The sequence below is a fragment of the Melopsittacus undulatus genome, chromosome 11 (genome assembly GCF_012275295.1).
Source record: "Melopsittacus undulatus isolate bMelUnd1 chromosome 11, bMelUnd1.mat.Z, whole genome shotgun sequence".
In the NCBI taxonomy this organism is placed as follows: domain Eukaryota; kingdom Metazoa; phylum Chordata; class Aves; order Psittaciformes; family Psittaculidae; genus Melopsittacus; species Melopsittacus undulatus.
Genome location: NC_047537.1, coordinates 23835940 through 23857666, shown reverse-complemented (window position 1 = coordinate 23857666; position 21727 = coordinate 23835940). Strand labels below are relative to the sequence as shown.

The window sequence follows — 21727 nt, the reverse complement described above, 5'->3', positions numbered from 1 at the left end:
AGGAGAAGCAGGAACGGCCACAGGGGAGCATTGCTACAGAGGCTGAAAACAGAAAATAAAGGAGAGAAGTGAAACTGAAAGGAGAATTGTGGAATCACGGAATGGGTTGGGTTGGAAGGGAACCTAAAGCTCATCCAGTTCCACCCCCTGCCATGCGCAGGGACACCTTCCAGGACAGCAGCTTGCTCCAAGGCCTATCCCAGTTAAAACACTGCCACATCCCGGGGCGGAGGAGAGGTGAACGCTCTCCTCTCCTTGCTCCTTTTCATCTCCTTCCCTGTGCTGAGGGAGATCCCCCAGAAGCCAGGTCAGTGCTTTGGGACCAGGAGACCCCATTCCCAGCACAGCCCTGCAGACAGACAGATGCCTCCAGAAGGAAAAGGCAGGCAGGATGTGAAGCAGCTCCGGGCAAGGGGGAGCAGAGGCCGGCCCTTAGGGACGCTGCAGAGGAACCCCAAGTGGAGCGTGGTCCCTGCCTCGCCGTGGGGGTGCACAGAGAGCAGATACCTGCCACCCTCTGGGGCCAGCAGCACGCTCAGCAGGTCCCTGCCACGGCTGCCCTCGCCTTGGAGCTTGGCCACTTCCTCCCCTCACACAGTCCAGAGCCCGGCAGGAACGGGTCTGGGGCTGTTCTGGCCTCTTCCAGCAACAGGAGCGGAGAGGAAGAGTGCTTCCACCAAGAGGATCCATTCTGGTGCCACAGGAACAGGGAGAGAATGGGGCAGAGGAGGGAGCTGAAGGAAATGCCTGAAAACAGTAAATGTCTGAAAGGGTTTGTGTTGCTTCTTGTCCTAGTGAGGAACCCCAGGCTCGAACACCTTCGACTCAACCCCTTGGATTGCTTTACGTTTGGAGCTCATCTCCAAATGGGTATGGGTGGATGTGGCAGGCAGACAGGCTGGGGTGTCCCTGAACCTTCATCCCTACATCAGAACAGCTCCTCCTCACCCACTATCAGCAGCTGACAAGAAGGAGGTCCACAACGTGGCTTAATTTCCTTGAAACACTTATGGAACACCAGGCAGCTGTAATCCAGGGACCACCAAAGCTAAAGGAATGGAAATTGGGCTGCAGGAGGTGGTGGCTCAAGGAGCCGGTGGCAGGCAGAGGAGGCACCTACCCCCAAAGTGTTCAGCTGGAGAGCTGAGAACCCATAGATCTTAGAGCAGCTCCTGAGGGGGCTGCAGGAAACCTGGAGAGGGGCTTGGGACAAGGGATGTAGGGACAGGCCAAGGGGAATGGCTTGAACCTGCCCGAGGGGAGACTGAGCTGAGCTCTGAGGCAGAAGCTGTTCCCTGTGAGGGTGCTGAGGCGCTGGCACAGGGTGCCCAGAGAAGCTGTGGCTGCCCCATCCCTGGCAGTGCTCAAGGCCAGGTTGGACACAGGGGCTTGGAGCAGCTGCTCCAGTGGAAGGGGTCCCTGCCCGTGGCAGGGGTTGGGAATGGAGGAGCTTTAAGGTCCCTTCATCCCAACCCAGGCTGGGATTCTCTCTCGATGCGGACGTGCTGCAGCCTCCCCAGCAGGCAGGGCCGTGTCCCGAGAGGAGCGCTCCGAGCACGGACAGGAACTCAGCAGAGGAAGTTTACGCGGCTGTTTCCTCTGCTGGTTCCTCTCCCTCAGCTCCTCTTCCTCCCGGCAGACAGCTCCAGCTCTGCCCAGCAGCATCCCCAGCTCCCACCGGCCCCGCGGACCACGAACCCTGCAGTAGTGTGGAGTGATGACGCCCTCCAAACTGGGCTGCTTTGGCCTCGGAGCTGGGCTGGACACGGAGTCATGGGGAAGGAATGCAGAGCCCCGGTCACTGCTGGGCTGTCACAGAGGTGCTGTGTTTGAAGGTGCATTGGCCACGGCTCTACCAGCGGAGGGCAGAGGGGAATCACTTTTCCATCCGCACAGGAGCGAGACCCGGGGGTCATTTCCTGACCTGGAGCAGCCTCTCCACAGCTCCTCTTCCCCAACTGGGACAAGAGCCACTCCGGCCTCTCTAGGAGGGGCCTCTCGGACAGCCTTGTGTCAACACTGGGAAGCCAACACCTTCCCGTTGGGAGTTAAACGCTGTTTACAGACCTCGAGGCGACCTTCAGCAGCTCCCTGCCAAACCTCTGTCCCCCCTGCTCGAGGCTCCCGAGGGCAGCAGGACACCAACCGGCACCTTTACGGGAACACACTCTGTGCTTAACCCTAGAAAGGGAATGCTCTCCCCACATTCACAGCACTGCCTGCCTCGCTTCAGCCTTTTTAACTGCTCTGTCACCAGATCATCCTCCCAGAGCAGCAAGACTTTGAACCCAGTCGGCCCCCAGCCTGGCCGCTGCAATGAGTAACCACTGGGGCTGCCCATATCCCTCCCCCTGGAGCCCTTTTCACTACTTTTAGTGCTACTTTCCTGTTTACAGCCCCACCTGCACCACCCTCCCAGCTCGGTAAATCGGAGCTCCCCATCTCACCAGCCCTGTAAGCTGCTCGACACGGGACTTTGCTTTAGCCTGATAAGAGCAGCTGGTTCTCAGAAGCAGCACCATAACAGACAAGATAGTTCAGGCAAGCGTAAAAGCTGGCCTTGAGAAGGTCTGCTGCTTTGCAAAGAGCTAAAGATGATGGAGGGATGGAGGGAGAACACACATGTATGTTGTTTAGAATGGGAAAGGCAGGGAGGGACAGCTATGCCCAGGGCTAGTTTCTTCTCCCCCTTGACTGCCCCGTTTCACAGGAGCACAGCTTGATGGAGTGGAACACCTGATCAAAGCAAAGCAGGAATGAAGGAAGGAGGAGACCAAAGACAGAGCTTCAGGGAAAAAATAAATGAGTCTTTGCTGAAGACCTGGGGGAAAGAGGAGGTGGGTTCTGAATCCAGCTCCGGAGGTGCTGTGCAGCACAGCGTGCTCCCCAAGGCAACTGTGCCCTGGGTGCAGCACTTCAGAGCATCGGCCAGAGCAAGTATGCAAACCTGACAGGCAATGGATCATTCAAGAGAAGGCTGAAGAGCTTGCAGTGCCAGGGTAACATAGGGAGCGATGCTTTAGATAAGCCCTTACCCCTCTGTGGGGCTTCCTGCGGGACAAACATCTTCAGCAGCCTCGTGACAGCCTTCAGGTCACACACACTGAATGCACCAGTGTCCAAGCCCGGGCAGCTGACGGTCGCCTCGGGGTGGTCAGCCCAAGAGCTCAGCACATCCCAATGCAGTTTTCAAGGCACTGCAGAGGAACATTCTGGCTGAGCCGGAATAGAAAGCGCTTCTTGAAAGTGCCCTTTGTTTCCCTGCAAGCTCCAGGCTGGCATTTTGGCTCCGGCCTGGGGGTTCAGTCAAAGAACTTGGGAGCAAAGTGTCAGAATTCCGAGGGAGAGCTGGAAAGTTGGACTCTTTCCTTGTGTCACAGAAAGCATGGGGAAGAGAAAACACACACCCTGCTCCAAACCTGCACCTACGTTTGCAAAGCCACAAGTCATTAAAGACAGAAAAAGCCATTAGCTCCGGAGGACCCACAAGAATGTCCTGCTCTCCCCCTGCTGACTCGGCACTTTGCTGCAAACCTTATTCCCAGCCCAGGGCTGCCGTGCCTGGTAACAGTGCTAAAAGGCAGTGGATTAAGTTATTGTTAGAAACAACAACCCCAAAACACGCTCATTTCAGCCCCACAAAGCACTGCATTTGCAGTAGAAGAGAGAGCAAGCGCAGCAAAGAACCACTTTGTTTCGGTCCCCGAGGAGCCTGACTCGAACTGGAGCAAAAGGCAAAGCTGAATTTCCACCAGGCTCCCAACGAGCCCGATTTTGTACAGATCCTGGAGCAACACCTCCGTGTGTGTTCCCTTTTATTAGCACTTTGGTTCAAAGCAGAGCTGAGGGTCAGCAGCACAAACCGCACCGCTGAGAAGCGGTGTTTGCTTTACCCAGCCCAGGCAGGCTGGGATGTTAAGGCCCGGCAAGGTTTTATAGGCTGCCTGGATTTCCCATTCTGTGGGTACAGAACCTGAAGCCCACCAGAAGCAGCATTTTATGCACCAAATGAATGCTTCACTTTGCTGCTGGAGGGACAAAAAGAGCCGGTGTTTTCAGCACAAGGCACACACACTGGGGCCAGCACCTCCTCTGCTGTCTGCACACCCTCTAGTCCTGGGGGAATGCTTGGACTTGATGATCTTAAAGGCCTTTTCCAACCTAAAGGATTCCATAAGTGACACAGCTGAGAGCAGCTGACCAGAACAGCTCCCACCTGGACTGGGCAGACTGGAGGGGGAGGCTGGAGGAGGTGCTGAGCAGCCAAATTACCTACATTCCCAGGCTCTGCAGAGGGCTGCGGGGGATGGCAAGCAGCATCAGCACTGACCTGTGAACAAAGTGCATTCTTGTGGACCTTCTTGTAAATAAGAGCCGGGCAGATAAAACAAATGAGGCTTCCCATCGTAGCACCCGTCAGGCCCAGGACGGTTTCCACTGGTGAGGAAGAGGAGAAGTCAGCAAAGGTCCCTTCCAGCCCGGCCACCCCAGCAGAAGAGCAGAGAACACAGCCAGCACAACCTGTCCCCAGCTCCTCACTCACCATTCGGGATCATGATGCCTCCTACCATGGTTCCAAACACAACAGCCAGTGTCAGGGCCTTGAACCGCAGGGGGGGCATGTAACCCCCCGCAGCGAAGGTGCCGTCCTTCTGCTGGAAGAGTGCGAGAGGGAAACTGAGTTGAGCTCCTGCATCACAACCCCAGCTCCTACACAGTTACCCCAGCAGCTTCACCACCTCCATGCTGTGGCCTCCACAGAGTGTGTGTGTGGGGCAGGCAGACATGGCTGGGTAGTTTTAACATGCAACTGCACTTGAACCTTCCATATGAGAGTCATGGGGGGCACAGAGCCAAAGCTGCTGCTCCCATCCTGCCCCAGATGTGACCTGTGCAGCTGTATCCCAGTCCCTGTGCCAGTGCCCAGCCTCATCCGGCCACCCCAAGGCCAAGGGCATGAGAAAGCAGCTGAGGAGGCAGGAGGGAGAGCGGTCACAGGGCTTTGCTATGGCAAAGTATCCCCCAGCACCACCACGTCACACCACAGGTACCAGCTTGATGGATGGCAGAGAGGAGGACGGGTGCTGCTGGGGAGCTGCTGATGCCGGAGGGTTTCCAGGTGGCCTGAGCTTCCCATCCCATCCCCACACTCCAAGTGGGAAGTGCAGAGGACCCAGCAAACACAGGCCCTGGGGAACAGGGGGTACCCACTCTCCTGGCTGCACAGATGGGAGAGGAAAGCAGAAGTGACACGTTCAGAGCCCAAGGAGCAAGGAGCTGAACCCAGGCAAGAACCAAATCCTTCCCCAGCATTTCCAATGCTCGCTGCTCTGCACCCACCGGCTTCCATCGATCCAGCTTCCCCCATCCTCAGGCCCTCCTGATGTGAGAAAAGAGCCGGGGGCTTCTCACAGGCAGAAGTGGCAGGATTTAGAGCTATAAATTGCTCAAGTTTTATTTCCTGCCCTAAGAGGTTTCTATTTATGCAGATACACAAAGGCCTCAGAACATTCCCACAATCTCTTACTGTTATTTACTGAATACCATCGGCATGCTTAGTGCCGTACAATACACAGAGGAGAACACGCTACTGCCACAAGGGACTTACAGTCTAAATCAGACAGACCAACTATAGTCACAAAGGCTGTCTGAGGATCTGACCCTGGGAAAGGTGAACGTGTGGGAGAGGGCTGTATTCTATCATCAGCTTCGGCACCAAACAGCCAGGGCAGGCACGGGAGGAAGGGAACACCTGAACCCAGAGGGGAGAAGGATGCTCAGGGGGCTCCTGACAGAGGTGCAAGGATGAGAGTAGTAATTACAGAGCAGAAACGAGCAGGCACACACAGAAGCAAGAAGAAATGAGGCTGGGCTGAGCTCTGAGGCCAGGAACAGAAGCTTAAGCTAAATGCAAAGCAAGATCGAGTTGGCCAGCTAAAGGATGCCAGCTGGAGCAGCAGGAAATAAGGAGGCTCCTCTGTTTCCAAAAGCACATTTCTCCCTCTTTCTGGGAGGGAGAAGCACCTCGGCTCTGAACTGTGTCACATTTCTGCACGAGAGCCAAACCCCCACTGCAGAAGGGAAGCAGCAGCTATGGGACCTGGGGAGCAGCAGAGCAAGAGCAGGCACCAGACTCACAACTCCAGCACTGCTGCCCATGAATTCCACTGCAGAGAGGACAAGGATCTCAAGTACCAGAGATTCACCATTCTGCAGAGCAGGAGTCACACAGTGCCACAGGGCTCCTGCTGCACGGTTACCACACAGCAGGCACCTATGATCTTGGTGTGAGTTGAGGGTTTGTCCCTCTGCACAGCAAGTACCTACCACAAGTCAGACAAGGGCAGTTGTCAGTCTCTCACAGAACCAAAGCACGTTTGTAGCCCAGGTCAGCAGCAGAAGGCAGAGTCACAAAGCAAGTTTCAGAGGTGCACACCAAGCTGCTCCTGGTCAAGCAGGAGGCTCTTACCTGCTGCTCAAAGAGAAGGGTGTTCAGCGCCTGTCTGCACGGCAGGATCATCATGGGAAACCCCACAGCTACCGACATCATGAATCCCACTCGGATCATCTCCGTCACGAGGTTGGAAGGGAAGTTCATTAGGACGTTCCCAGCAATGGCTTCAGTGTAACTCACGTAGCCAAAGAAGCCCACCTGTGTGGCAGGAGGGCAGGTGAGTCAATGGGGTTTGACTCCAAAGCACATTCATATCTGCCCTACCAAGGCTGGAAGACAGTGACATCCCCTAGGTTAGGACCAGCCAGTCAAGGAGGGAGCATGGGGCCACATCCTTGGGCAACCTGCTGCAGCACCCCCAAACAGCTGATGAATGGTGGGGCCTTCCTAAAAGCAGAGGCAAGTTTCTCACCAAATACAGGGGACTTTCACAGAGGATGCTGCAGTGAGGGAGCACTGCTCAGTGGCAGGACAACGAACCAGCCCCCTCCAACAAGGAAGGGGCTGCAATGATTCCCCACAGCCAGCCCAGCTCACCAGGCGAGGCTCTTCTCAGGGATTAACCTCCATTTGATTAACTGGTGCTTTATGAGGCATAACTTCCTTCACATCTTTCTAACTGCAATGGGATGAAAAAGAAGCTCTCCTGAACTCTGGGCAGCACCTCCAGCTCCAGGCTGGAAGGCAGACAATGGACTGATGTCCATGGAGGAGCTGGGTTTCCACTCCACCTCCACTGAAGGAAATGTGCCACGCTGAAAATGTGGAGCCTCCAAATGCCTCCAGCACTGTTTGGTTCCTCATCTCCCATCTAACTTTGCTCTCAGCAAAACAACTTGTCTTTCAGAATAAATACAGATAAGCAGAAACCAGCCCCAACTGAAGATAAATCATCATCCCCATTGCCTCTCCAGAGTGTGACTTCTGGCAAGGAAAGAGAAGGGGAAGGTTCTTACCGCGATGTAAAAGGTGGTGACCACGTTTAGGGAAGAAGCAAAGATGGAGCTCATGATTTTAACAGATGGCTCATCCAAGCTGTCATAGGTAGGCAAGACCTGACTGTAGAAAAGGGTAAATTATTTAAGGAAGCCTTCTGCAGAAAGAGAGAGAAACAAACCCAACTCCAGCACATCCTGCCTCAGCCCAGCAGCAATGAATCCCCGACACCTTCCCCCTATGGAGCATAAACACTCGCTGCTATGCCACAATTTATACTGCTAATGCCAAGAGATTTCAGAACACTCATAACTTTAAGTGTTGCAAAAATACTCCTGCTCTCCCCACCCCACCACGTGGAGCTGAACGTGTGATGTAAACATTTTGCTTCAAAAGTGTTGCACAATGAATGACCGTTTATTCCAGTGAAACACCAGTGGCTCCAGGCCAGGCAGAGCATTGGAGATTATTGTTCTTGGAGCTCTCCAGGCTGATAATTAAAGCAATGCAGTGTTTACAGAGTAAAAGCAGGAAGAAGGTTAGAGCATCACCGTGTCTAAAAGAGAAGTTAAACAAACAGACGGAAATGCTGCGCCTGTCGTGCTTCAGCGCTGCTGCTGCTGCTGCTGCTGGGGCTGCGTTCATAGGAAGATGGAAGCGCCCATCATCCGAGATCTGGGGTGTCCACGTGCTTGGAATGTGCTTTGTGACATCAAGTGTACATTTTAGCAACTCATTAATCTCTTACTACTTTAATTCTAGTTGCTTTGTGTTAGTGAAGGAACTCTGAGGAAGGGGGAGTGCCCAGGTTGACGGGAAGGGGTATCCCCAACTCCAGTGGGCACCAAAGCCATTAACAGAGAGTGGCAAACTGAGGCCAAGCACAAAAATCCTTAAACCTTAATCCCTTCGTGTCAGAGGGTTCTGTACAAAGGAAAACTGCCCTGCAAAGCCTCCTGCAACCACCTGACCATGACCTCGCTCCAGGCAGAGCGAGAGGACAAGTGTGCAACAGGCAGCATGTCCCGGCATGCCCAGGGCTCATTCTTCAGCACAATGACTGCAGGGAAGGATCAGGGATCCCTCCTCCTGTTATCTGCTGCACTGCACCTCCAAGAGGGCACAAGCAGGGAGCAGACAAGTCAGCACAAGTGTTGGAGGCAGCCTGGCTTCAGAGATGACCAGAGCTAACTCAGAGCTGCTGTCCTGCTCCTCCACTGTCAGGCCCGAGGTGTGCAGGCTCCCCGAGCCCAGCACTAACCCAGCCTCCAGGGAACTGATGCTTCAGAACCATGAACAACAGCCGACTTTTATTGTTCAGTGGTTTTGCACCAGAAGAGCCATCTCCAGAAATAAGTTTTCTCCTGGAAAGCTCTAGGATGCCTCCTCTTTCATTAGAGGCATCAGTGGCTTGAGCAAGGTCACACAAGTGGACTGCAGCAGAGGTAACCGTGGAGCCCCCATGTTCCCAGCTCCACAGCAGATTTCCATGCTACATAACTGTAAAAGAGTGACCTACTTTGCAACTTCAGCAACAACAGGATAGCTTTTAAAAGGTATTGTACTCACAAGTAAAGCAGGGTCAAGTTTTTCAAGCTAGAAGCACAGTGCTAGAATCAAATGTATGCTGCGTTTATGTGCTGGAGGAAAAGGGTTCCTGCTTTATGATAGAACTATTCCTCTTTCAAAAAGGTGGTTCAGAGGTTAGCAAAATTAAACCTACCTAGCTGAGAATAACCTGCTTAGAGAGCTTGCCTGGGCTGGGGACACTGTATTGTCACGATGCTTGGAAAAACCATATAGCTTTAGGTCCAGCTTCCCAGAGAAGTGCTGTAGTAGAGCCCGTATGGAGGTAAGTGCACACTGGTCCAGACCTAACTCTTACCCTGCATTTCCAGCTCCCAGCAAAACTGTGCTGGGCACTGTGTGGCTCCCGTCGGGAAAAACAACAGTGGAATTTACAAACTCTAAAATGTTAACAAGGTAAAGCCGCAAATGAACACAATTCCCTTCGCCAGTTGTAATGGAGACATTAAACAGCAAGACTGGAGCGTGTTCGGGTAGGAACCAAGCTGCCAAGAGAGCCAATAAGTGGAAAATGATGATTTGGAACTCGCATGTGGGTGTAAACACAGCAGTCTGAGCAAATTTTATCTGTCACATTCATTTACTGTTGGCAATGCTACCTCTTTGCTAGAGCTACAGGGGGGAGAGCCCAACTCTGCCAGCCTTCCAAACGAGGATGCTCTTTTCCCTGCTCACATTTGGAGTTACTTTTCTATTTCAAGTGTGGCACTGTTCCGGCCAGGCACGGTTTGCTCTCTTGCCATTTTGGGGTGGAAGGTAATGCCTGCTCTGCCACCACAGCCCTCTACCCACCACTGGAAGCCCTCATTAAAAGCAGGTAAGTGGAAACACATGATCAAGTCTCCAAAGTCAACGTCTGTGTGATCTGAGGTCTCTCAGAGACTGGGGGAGCAGAGAGCAGGCAGGAGCACACACTGCCCTGCAGGGACACAGCCCCACTGCCTGGCCTGGTACTAAATCATCGCCTTTGAGGAACAAGGGAAATTCATCCCTTCTGCAGCTGCACCAGAAGCAATGTGTGTTACACCGGGGATCTGCCTCTCAAATACAGTAACTCCCAAGGGAAACATAACTCCCTCCCCATGCAGGTAACACACGGGTAACAACTGAACGAGATGCTGTACCTCAGCGGGCTGTAAGAGATTCTGATTAAAATACAGGAGGAAACCAGATGGTATCAATCCTGGTGCCCCTCTGCCCTCCCAAACCTCAGTGTGCAGGAGCAGGAGCAGCAGGTACTTACGACTGACAGGCAAAGGACATGCCAAAGATGGGGATGCAGCGGAAAATGCCCTCCCAGCGCGTGTAGCTCACTCGCTGCAGCCACTGCCCGCTGAAGAGGCCATGCTTGAAGGATGAGAGCACAATCTGCAGCCAGAGAAGGAAAGGGGGGTAAGAGCCAACCCCAAACCACCTCCCAGCAGTGGTGATGAGGAGCAGCTCACACTGCCCACCACCACACAGCCCCATCCCTGCAGCCAAACTCCCACCCCCCCACAGGCTTAATGAAAGCTCCCAGCAAGCCCCAAGGGCCCCCTGCCACCCAGGGTCCTGCTGGTGGATTTAGGAGATCTATGACATTCCCTGCCTTGTTTGCTGCCGTCAGACATCCCAGCACACACCAGGCTGGGACCATCTCCACAGACACATTTCACTGGGAGAACTGTGTTGCTCCCAGCCCTTTCTTTTGCACTTTATGAAACAAGTTTTTAAATCCTAACGGGAAGTTAAATCCTAACATCTGCCTTGGAGAATCCTGTGCAGAGGAGGGAGACACAGGTCCCTACAACAGAGCCCCACCTGCACACTGTTGCTCCAGAGCTGTTTAACACCAGCAGCTCACCAAAAGCAAGGATAAACTGCAGGAAAAGAGGGGGAGCGAGGCACCCAGGCGAGGCCAGGGCAGCTCCTTTGCCATTGACAGGGAAACTGGCCAGCACCGGGCTGCACAGGAAACAGAAGGTAAATATGTCTGAATGCCTGTTTATAATATCCCCTGAATGGGGGTTTCTAATCCCCAGAGATTACGCTTTCATGCAGCCAACCCTGTTCACAAAGTGCTGTGGTTTTCTGAAAGGCAGCAGTCCTGAACACAGCTCTTGTGTGAACACCCAGCACCACTGCAGCCCCCCCAGGGCAGCGCAGGAGCACGACCCAGCACAACCTGCTAAGGAAAAGTGAAGGGGAAAGGATTTCCACTCCTCCCTTTGCTTCCCTTTGCTGCAGCCATCCCAGTCCTGAAAGCTGGGAGAGACAGGGCTGGGGCTCCACAGGCAAAGCACATGTGCAAGGTGAGGCTTGAAGCCATTAAAAAGCAAATGAGAGTCTCCAGCTCCCAATAAATGCTGCTGTGCAATGGGGCCTGGCCAAGCTAAACGGGGCTGGCTTTGGGTAACATTCACCTTCCCTTACTTAACCTAACTGGTCAAGAATCCTTCACCTCAGCAATAAAACCCTTTTCTAGATGCATCCAAGCACAAGCCTATGCCACGTACCAGACTGCAGGCTTTATGAAGCACTCAGTGCTCAAGAAAGAGAAGTGCTGGTGTCTAACATCAAATTTGCAGCCTGAAAGCCATTAACCATCAGCTGCAAAGAAGCATGCAAAATACACGTTTGAGTCCTTAACAAGAGCTGCCTTCCCCCTAACCATCAGAAGCACTGAGGTTTTCAAGGCCAAACACTAACACATGATGAAAGTCCTTCTGGTTCCAGGCACTCTTCCCCACATCTTCCATCCTTTGATTCCAAGTTCAGAGCCTTAAATTATAAGACACCAACAAGCAGAACAAACCACAACTCAATTTGTGGCTTCTTATTATTTGTGCCACCGCAGTGTAACAGCTTACAGGCCCCCTGGCCAGCTCCTGCAGGCTGCACCTCCCCACCTCCATCACCTCAGGGGCACCCCAATAATCACTTGTGATACCCAGCACCAGCAGCACTCATTATCAGAAAGGACATTTTAAACTTGAGGCTGGCACCTACAGGCTGCTCCAGTGGGAATATCTGTGTTCAAACACCAGGAAAACAGCATTCCCAACGTCAATACTGACCACAAACATGAACACCGTGTAGAAGATGAGAGCCATGGCACTGAAGGACTGTATGGAGGCCATCATGTTCCTTTGGAGGCTCAATGGAAGCACAATGCAGAGGGAGACAGCAAAGAGCAGGATTATCCGGAAACTGCCTGACACCTGGAAAAGGAACCTGTGTGAAGAACTGGGGCACGGGGGACACTCAAAACACCCCCCAAGCCCCAACACGGTTGATCCTTCCGGTGTGAGGAGCAATGCAAAGCCAGGGTGGATTCCAAACGTGAGGTTCTGCTTCTGTAGGTACTGAAAGACTCAGTGCTGCCGTTTCCTTGCTAGGTCTGTGATTAGCTCACACAGTCACTGGGTGCCACTGTTGCTCTGCACAGTGCCTGACAGGTCATTGAATCACACATTGTTTAGGTTGGAAAAGACCTTAAAGAGGCCAACCATTAACCCAGCACTGCCCAGCCCACCACTAACCCATGTACCCAGGCACCACATCTACATCATCTGTTAAATCCCTCCAGGGATGGTGGCTCCAGCACTGGCCCAGGCAGCCTGTTCCAGTGCTTGACAGCCCTTTAGTGAAGATGCTCTTCCCAATCTCCAACCTAAACCTCCCCTGGCACAACCTGAGGCCATTTCCTCTCATCCTATCACTTGTGACGTGGGAGAAGAGACCGACCCAACTGCACTGCAACCTCCTGTCATGTAGTGGCAGAGAACATTAAGGTCTCCCCTAAGCCTCCTTTCCTCCAGGCTGAACAACCCCAGTTTCTTCAGCTGCTCATCACAGGACTTGTGCTCCAGGCCCTGCACCAGCTCTGCTGCCCTTCTCTGGCCCTGCTCCAGCCCCTCAATGTCTCTCTTGTTGTGAGGGGCAAAAAACTGAACACAGGATTTGAGATGTGGCCTCACCAGGGATGAGTACAGGGGACAACCCTGCCCTGGTCCTGATGGCTGCACTATTCCTGGTACAAGCCAGGATGCAGATCCATCCTAAGTGGAAGTGTTTGGGGTGGTGGTGTTTAAATGCTAATCCAGCACAAGCTATTTAGGTATTCCATGCAGTTACTAAAAACTAAACTTAATTGGGATATAGGAGATTGAAGACTTCAAAATTCCAACTCAGAAAATTAATCAAAACCTCACACTGGTATTTATTATAGCAGAACACTCCAAAATGCTTGGAAATGTTTAATACCTCATTTGGCTGCAGCCACAACGCATCTTTTTAACTTCATAGTCCCTTAATCGGAGCTTAGCAGCATCAGGAGGAGCAGATAAGAGCCAAAACCCCTTCCACTTGTCCGTTTGCTTCCCTGCAGGGCTCCGAGTGCTCACACCCTGGCTCGCAGCTCTGCAGGAGCAGCAGCAGAGCCTCCTGCCCAGGAAGAGCCCCTCTTGCTGCTGTGTGTGCTGAGCCAACACCAGGCTTATTTTACCTCAAAGAGAAGCAGGCACAACAGAACAGCAAGGGACAGGACAAGGAATCCCTCCTGAGCCAGAGGGCTGCAAGGGGGTGAGAGCCTGGACAGAGGAGTTGTCTGTTACTGCATGTTGGGGCAGGAATTAGGACAGGAAGCATCATCTCCCCCAGGAATCTGCTCCAGAATTAAGAGAGACAAAGTTAAAAAGAATTCCTTTGCTGGAAGTGCCTCATTGGAGGTTTTACACATCTGATTGCTCACCATATGTCCGGGCTTCCAGAGCTCCAGGCTCTCTGCACAAGGCTCTGCCATTAAAGCTCACCATGTAATGACCCCAACAACACCTCATGGGCTACCAAGGCAGGACACCCTCTGCTGTGTCAAAGGCACACAGAGCTCCATGCAAGAACTGGGATCACTGTCTGCACTGTGGATGCGATCCAGTGAGGATTCACTCACCTGAAATCCAAGCAAGCGAGCGAAGAAGCTGGAGCCCAGATCACCAATGACCACGTAGAAAGCGATGCAGGTTCCCAGCATCAGCCCAATCATGCTGCAAGAGCAACACAACACACACGGGTCAGGAGCTGGAGCAGAACCCTGGCAGGCAGCTCCTGCTCCGGTGTGCATGTCAGCTGCCACATTCCCACTGAATCTGTGCTCTGTGCAGCCCTCATGAGGAGGAGGAGGCTTTGTTAGTGCTAGGGCAACAGAGAGCTGGAGACACTTCCTGGGACAGCTGTAACTGAGCCTGTGATGATGGAACATCCATAAGAATTAACCAGACACAGCTAAAAGGGATCATTTAAAGCAATTTAAATGTGTGCAGTCACTCAGGGTCAGAGGTGCAGCAGCCTCAGCATCCCTCACTCTCAGGTACACCCCCCTCCAACACAAGCCACAGGTTTTGCTGAAGCCACCTTGAAAACACATTTGGTCACCAGCAGTGAAGCAGGGGCTCTGTCTACAGGGATGCAGCTGTAGGAGCAGCCTGTGCATCACTGCTGGGGCTGAAGGGGCCCACGCTTTGATGCTCAGCCTTGTGAGGAGCCACCACTTCTGCTTCAAACCCAGTCCAATAACACCCAGAGAAGCTCCATCCTCCCCAACCATCTTGGTGAGAGACGTAGCTCTGGCAAGAGCCCATGCATGGGGCTATCTGCTGCTTGGAGCCACAGCAAAACAAACCTTGGAGACAGCGAAAATCCCTTTAGTTCTTGGAAAATAAAGCATTTAAAAGAATGAGCGAGGCTCTCAGCCCCACGCCCCACAGCAGCGGCTACCAGGGAAGCCTAAATCCCAGCTCAGCCCTCAAACTTCTTCCCACAAAATGGACCACACTTTAATGAAAAGATTGTCTTAGGAGCTGCCCTCCTCCCATTCGTGATTGCATGGGCCACTTTCCCTCCCACCTCCAATTATAACGTCCCCCTGGCAATTACAGCAATTGCTTGCACGGGCAAGTAACATCTGAGAAGTATTCCATGTATTTTTAGTGCTGTGCAGCAGTTTGCAGCTGGGAAGAGGGAAGGAGCCAGCACCATTCACTGGCCAGGGCTCAAGGCACCTCCAGCACACAGTTCTGAGGATGTCCCAAGGAGCCTGTCCTGAAACAGACAGGATTCCCCCCAGGGCATCCATCATTCCCCAGTGGAAAGCAATCTTGCCTCCACTCAGGAACAGGGTGGGATGTGCTGAAGGTAACACCTGTGAGCTGTGCTGAGGGAACCTCACTTTGCTCTTGTGCAAATTCTGGTGGAAGGAAGGCTTCTGGGACCAGAGGATGCAGGAGGGTACAAAAGGAGAGCACAGCAAAGCCACCGGAAGCTACAGAGCAGCATCATTCATCAAAGAAAACCAAACCATTCACACTTTAAATAAGCAGCAGATTACCTTGTTTCCACCAACATTTTTCCTGCTTTTCCATAGGCATGAAACGCTGGTGTAAGAGGGAACAAAAACAGAGTTGCAGTTAGTCAAAGGTGCAGTTTGATATGAGACAATGAGTGCGTCAGGGCAGCACAGCGGGAGCACACCGCTGTGGGGCCGTGGGGCTGTTCCTCTTGCCTGCCCTCCCACTTGCTGTTTCAGACCGAGAGCTGAAAACCACATAAGACAGGAACAAAGCTGAGGAAAAGATAGAAAGCAGGTTCTTTGGGGATGTGAAAAAAGAGGTGGTGTGAAGTCGCAGTCACACATGGCAACCATTAAAGGCAGCGAAATGTGCCTGGGTAAGAGGCTGTGTGGTGAAACGTTTCTGCAGTGCAAAATCTCAATCAAACTCCCATCTTTATTTTTATCTTCCCACTAAAACTGGACCTCCTGACGCTGCTGGATGGGAGCTCTGAGCTGGTGCCCAGAACGTTCAATCCCATACCCAGAATACCCAGTGCTCACAGCCCACACCAAGGCGCTGCTGCCAAGAGACCTTCTCTTCCCCCCCTCCCCTCCCATACTTGGGTTGTAGCAGAAAATGATCCCTCGGCTTTAAATCATTGTGTTTCTTCTCAAAAAGAAAATGCCAAGAAAGCTCCGCTGGTATTTTTAGATCTAAACTGGGTAGAATGGGAATTGAAACCTCCAGCACACACAGACCACAGTGCCTCATCCTGTCAGCCTCACAACACAGAGGTCCAGCATGAAAACCACCAGCCTGGATCCCCCTTTGTGCTCCCTCAAGGTACAACACACATTCCTGCAGCCACCAGAAAACCAACTTCATTCCCTTCTGGAAGCATCTTCTGCTATTTTAGATATTAACTTACAAACTCTTGATTTCTTTGGACTCTGCTCGAGCTAAACATTAAGGAAACAAGATGTTCTCCCGCAGAATGAGCAAGCAGCATGGCAGGAGACCCACAGCAGGGAAAGAACCCAGAGCTGTGATGTGGGGCAGCACTGAAAATAGCTGATGGCTGGGGGAGCAGGCACACTGCCTGGCTTCACCTCAGCTGCTGAAGGAAAAGGCAACAGCCCTCAAGGGGTTTGGTCACACAGCCAAAGGGGCAGGGATGAGAGAGAGGAACCAGCAAGAGAACATCCCTTGAGGAGAGTGGGTCATCAGTGAGACACCTCATGTGCCTCCAGGTACAGCTACAGCCCTTGCTCACCGAGGCTGGGGAGAATCAGGCTCCTTGGCTGCTCTGAAGGGATGTTCTAATGAGAACAAGCCTCCAAATGTTGCACCACATGTGCCCATCTGGGGATGCTGGAAAAACTGGAGCTTTTACCTTCTCAAGAAGGAAGCAATGAGTGTAAATAAATGGAGCATCTTTGCAAGCTGGGCAGAGCTAACTGCCCAGGAGCGAGAGGAGCCCTTTTACATCAAGTGCGGTTATTAGAATGGGGAACCTGTGGTCCAACCCTCCTCCCTGCAGGGAGCAGGGCAGAGCTGCCCCCGGGGGGGCTGCCAGGGTCAGTGCCCAGCACAGGTATCCTGCAGACACCCAGGCTGCGTTCGGTGGCTTCAGGGGAGGCACCACTTCCTCTCCTGGCTAAACTCTGCCTGGGAAGCACATCCCACTTCCCTTCTCGTCCCCAGATCCGTGCAGAGCCCTTCCCTTCCACGCAGGCCCCCGGCACGCAGGGCTGCCAAGCAGCACGGTGCAGGCCTGGCTCCTGCGGCGCTCCAGGATCCCTCCGTGCCCTCCGGAAGGGGCTGCCTCCCTCAAGTGCATTTGCAAAACTCGGTGCCATCTTTCGAGCGCTGCCAAAACCTCCCACAGCCTCGGCTGCCGGCGCTGCCAGGAGCTCCCGCAGATGGACCCGGGAACAAGCCCACGGTGACAAAGGCTGCCTGTGTGGAGCTGCTCAACCTTGATGCATTAGGATGCATTATAGGAGCGCTGCCTTTCCTCCCAGGGCCGGCCCTCCTGGTGGCACCTCTCCCAGGGCAGAGGGAGGGAGCAGAGGCATTTCTTTCAGCGCCAGCCTTTGCGTGCCAGGAGGTGCCAGGAAGTTTAGAGGCATTACTGGCTCTCTGTGTATTCGAGCCCCTTGGCTTCCGAAGTGCAGAGGATCCCTTCTTCCCGGGAGACGCTCCAAGGTGGAGGGGACTCTCTGTACTTGGGAGAAGCAGCACACAAAGACCTCTTGTGAGGGGGCAGCTGGGCCAGAGTGGTCAGGCCAAGTCAGACGCTACCTGGGGGGCTCCCCCTTCCTTCCAGCATCACAGCACAGCCTCCAAGACCACAGAGCTTCTTGATCTTTTCAGTCTCGAGCAGATACAACTGGGCAGAAGCCAAGCACGCAGCCTGGGAGCATCACATCGGGCTGTCTGAGGATGGAGGAAACCCATCTGTCAGCAACACAGCGAGCCATGTGCCTCTGCAGCACTCTCACCGCGGGCAGCGCCAGCCAGCTCCCTCCTTCCAGAGAGAGAAGGGAAACCGAATGAAAGAAGACTTTTCCCTCTCATTTCACAAGGCAACGAAGAGCCCTGGAACCCCCTCCCCTGCTCCTGTCCCCCCGAGCCACTCAGGATGACCAGAGCGCTCACATGCAGCGCTGCCGCCGAGCTCTGCCCCGAGCCCCACAGCAATCCTGCAGCTGGTTTGTTTCCTTGGCTGCCTGCGCTGGGCTGGGCTGAGGCGGCCCCAGCTCCACGCCAGGCTCTGGGCTGGCAGCACCCGCTGTCCTCGGCAGCACACTGGGTGGGGAAGCTCGTGGTTTTCATGCCCAGGCCAGGAATTTACTCCAGCCCTCGCTCACCAGCTCCCAGAGCTCGGGTTCGCATCAGTCCCGGCTGCCTCTCCTCCCCTGCCCTGCAGTCAAAGCAATTCCGTGCCCATTAACTTCACTGCAAGAGCAGAACAGAGCCCTCGCTCCCTGGGGACACGGGGAGAGGCTGACAGTGGAAACCAAGGCAAATTGAAGGCTACCATCGGGAAACCATGTGCTACTGCAACAGTATCAGTGTGAAGGTCCTGAGTTAGGAGGTCCAAGTAAAACTGCAGTTAAACCCCGAGCCAGACAAGCACCAGGGCTGGGACGCTCACCAAGGCCGGGGTAGGTCCTGCGCTTGCTGAGGTTGGCCGATTTCACCAGGAACATGCAGGACTGATGAGTCATCCAGGAGCAGAAAACCAGGAGCAGGGCTCCCAGGACAATGCCACACTGCAACGGGAGGAGAGGGGGGGATACCAACAGGAGATGGAAAATAAGCCCAAGAGCCGCCCCCCTCCCCTGCATGGATCCCAGCCCTGCTGCTGCCTGGGAGGGAGCTCCCTGTGCCTCGGAGCAGGACGGGTGCCAGCTCCTGTCTGCTCCCTGCACAGCCCGAGGACAACACGGAGCAGCCTCCCGGTCCCCCGGCCTCCGGCTGCACCCACTCCAGCACCGAGGGGTGAACCAGGAGCGTTTATGAAGCGGAACCTCCCCATTCCCTCCCTCCCCCTGCTCTGGGATCTCTCTGCAGGCATCGAGCACAGGGCCCAGTCCTGATCCTGAGGTGCAAACACTGCTGTAAGCTGATTAAACGCGAACCCTTTGGGACGTTAATGAATCACGGAGCTCACCCTCAGCCCTGTCCCACCTCACTGGTTCATGCGTTCACAGCGGGGGGTCTGAAACACCAGACACGTTTAAAGCAGGTGGTTTTAAAGCAGATCTCAAAGCTGCTGCCCTTTCTCCTGCTGTATTTAACCCTGGTGTTTCCATAGGGATGGCAGCAGCTCCAGGAGCAGAGCTCAGGGTAAGCGCAGCTGGTTTGAAAATGCCTCTGAGCCAAACCCCATTTATCAAATGGAGAATCTCCTCTTTTTACTCTTTTACTCCCAAAAAAACAGCGAGAAATCCCAGAACCCCAGCCCGGTTTGGGTTGAAGGGACCTTAAATCTCCTCCAGCTCCAACCCCTGCCAGGGCAGGGACCCCTTCCACTGGAGCAGCTGCTCCAAGCCCCTGTGTCCAACCTGGCCTTGAGCACTGCAGGGCTGGGGCAGCCCCAGCTCTCCGGTGCCAGCGCCGCAGCCCCTCCCGGCCCGGAGCCCCGGGGCACGAGGCCGGTGCTCACCTGCCGGAAGCAGAAGGGCACGGTGAGCACGCTCACCCCCACGATGCTGTTCACCACGTTCATGATGAGGCCCCAGTTGGAGCCGCCCCCCGCCGCCATGGCCGCCGCCTCACCCGCCCGCACCCGCCATGGCGGCACCGGCCACAGCGGCACTTCCGGCTTCCGCTGCTCCGCGGCCGCTTCCGGCGGCGGCCAGAGAGGCGCGCGGGGGAGAGCGGCGCCGGGAGGGGCGCCCCCAGCGGCTTGGAGGACCGAGCGGGCCCTGGAGGACCCGGCGCGGACGGGCAGGGTGCGCGTCCCTGCGTGCACAGGAGCACACGTGATGCACACGCGTGTGGAGGAGCACACGTGATGCACATGCGTGTAGAGGAGCACACGTGATGCACACGCGTGTAGAGGAGCACACGTGATGCACATGCGTGTAGAGGAGCACACGTGATGCACATGCGTGTGGAGGAGCACGTGCGTGCACGTGTGTGTCGAGTCGTGCAGGTGCATGTACAAGCATACAGGTGCATGCACGTGTCTGTAAGGACATGCGTGTAAGGCGTGCACAGGCCTGCAAGGGCATGGAGATGCACGTGAAGGCATGCAAATGCATGTAACTGCATGCAGAGATGTGTGTGTGCATGCAGAAGCATGCATGCATGTGTATGTAAAAGCAGGCAGATGTATGTAAATGTATGCACATGACTATAAAGGCATGTAGATGCATACACATGCATCCAAGGGCATTCATTTGCATTGAAGTGCATTCACATAGAGGAATACCCATGCGTGTAAAGGCATACACATTGCACACATTTGCATGTGCATGCATACATACACACGTACACAGAGGCATGCACATGCACACACATGTACACACATCCCACAGGATCAGCAGGCCCAAGCTCCCCAAGGATCCTCTCCCAGGGCCCAGTGTGTGGGTGCTGCACCCTGAGCCCTGCACCATGGCCGGGTGCCACATGTGCCAAACCCCACTGAGCACCGGCCCAGCCGCACTCCCCCAGCACCGGGGGCTCCTGGAGGAGCAGAGCAGGAGCGCGGTGGGGGTCCGGAGGCTCGCGGGGCCGCGCACGGCAGCACTCAGAGGGCACACGCCAACAGCGCGCTCCCGTCGGGATGGAGCACGCGGTGCTGGGATAATCTGCAGCAATCGCAATGGGAACCGCAGGAATGTTCCCGACAAAAGGTTTGCAGGAGGTGAACACGAGTGGATAATTCCCTCCAGGTGCCGGCTGTGCTCCCGCAGATCGCAGGCACGGGACGGGGAGGGGAGCCCCTGTATCCAGGGACACGCAGTGAGGTCCATGTGTGCCCCATCAAAAGCTGCCACAGGCCCCACATGGGGCATCCCTGTAAGGGGGTGGCCTGCAGCAGTGTGTAAACATGTGCTCACCTCACACGTGTGTAAGTGCACACAGAGACCCACAGATCTGTGCCAATACCCACATGCCCACATGTGCAGGCACCTCCATATGCATGTGCAAACCCACATGCACACAGGCACACACGTGTCCATGGGGCCAGAAGCACCCCACAGCCTTTCACCGTGAGTTGTGGGTGCTGGTGTGGGGCTGGGGCCACTCATCTCCCACCCATGGGTGCTTGAGCACTTACTGGGGATGGCAGAGCTTCAGCCGGGACCCGTGGCAGGACCACCATGCTGGGACAGGAGAGCACCTTGCTGTGGTGCTGGGACATCTGCAGTGAGTTAGAGGGGAATCGTGTTTATCCAATTGACGTTACACAGCCCCCAAACTCAGCACTGGCTGTGAAAGGGCTCAGATGGCGTCTGCCCATGAAAGCCAGTGGCCCAGCAAGCACCAAAAGCCACCAGCTGTGACCCCAGCGTGTGGGAGCAGCACCAGCCCCTGCTCCATCACCCTGCGGCCCCAAGCCTGTCACCAGCACCAGCAAATGAGCTCAGGGACACGGTACAGGGGTGGCACGGTGTCCCCAGCACTCACTGGTGTGGCAGGCACTGACAGGGGTCACCGGTACATGGAGACGCTGACGTGTGTGACTGGGATGGGGCGAGGATGGCTCAGCCTGCCCGGCTCCCCTTGCGTGCCGGGACAATGTGTTTCCAATCGCCGTGTCCCCGGCCCCGCTGTGATCCAAACCACCTGTGGCTGCTCGCCTGCAACCCATCAGCTACCGGATAAACGGATCAGAGGCGGCCCCACGCCACGAGTTGGCCACCACAACAGCGGCACCGATGGGGCGAACCAGGGGCTGGTGCTGCCTGCAGGCCCCTGGGTT

The 21727-nt window shown here is 54.7% G+C and overlaps 1 protein-coding gene across 2 annotated transcripts in view; it reads right to left on the bottom strand.

Annotated features, from left to right (window-relative positions):
- The window catches only part of SLC38A10 (solute carrier family 38 member 10), a 32063-nt gene extending 12446 nt beyond the window's left edge, over window positions 1-19617 (bottom strand). Inside the window, exons 1-10 of one of the 2 annotated variants that reach the window (XM_034067422.1) lie at window positions 19460-19617; window positions 18446-18563; window positions 15342-15387; window positions 13908-14001; window positions 12034-12177; window positions 10221-10345; window positions 7411-7513; window positions 6470-6652; window positions 4544-4655; window positions 4331-4437 (exon numbers count right to left, since the gene is read on the bottom strand). In XM_034067422.1, the coding sequence (XP_033923313.1) occupies window positions 4331-4437; window positions 4544-4655; window positions 6470-6652; window positions 7411-7513; window positions 10221-10345; window positions 12034-12177; window positions 13908-14001; window positions 15342-15387; window positions 18446-18563; window positions 19460-19558 (1131 nt within the window). In that variant the 5' untranslated portion in view covers window positions 19559-19617. Of the gene's footprint in view, window positions 1-4330; window positions 4438-4543; window positions 4656-6469; window positions 6653-7410; window positions 7514-10220; window positions 10346-12033; window positions 12178-13907; window positions 14002-15341; window positions 15388-17589; window positions 17725-18445; window positions 18568-19459 lie in introns of those variants that run through there. The other variant, XM_034067423.1, reaches the window with a different exon arrangement.
- Between the last annotated feature and the right edge of the window lie 2110 nt (window positions 19618-21727).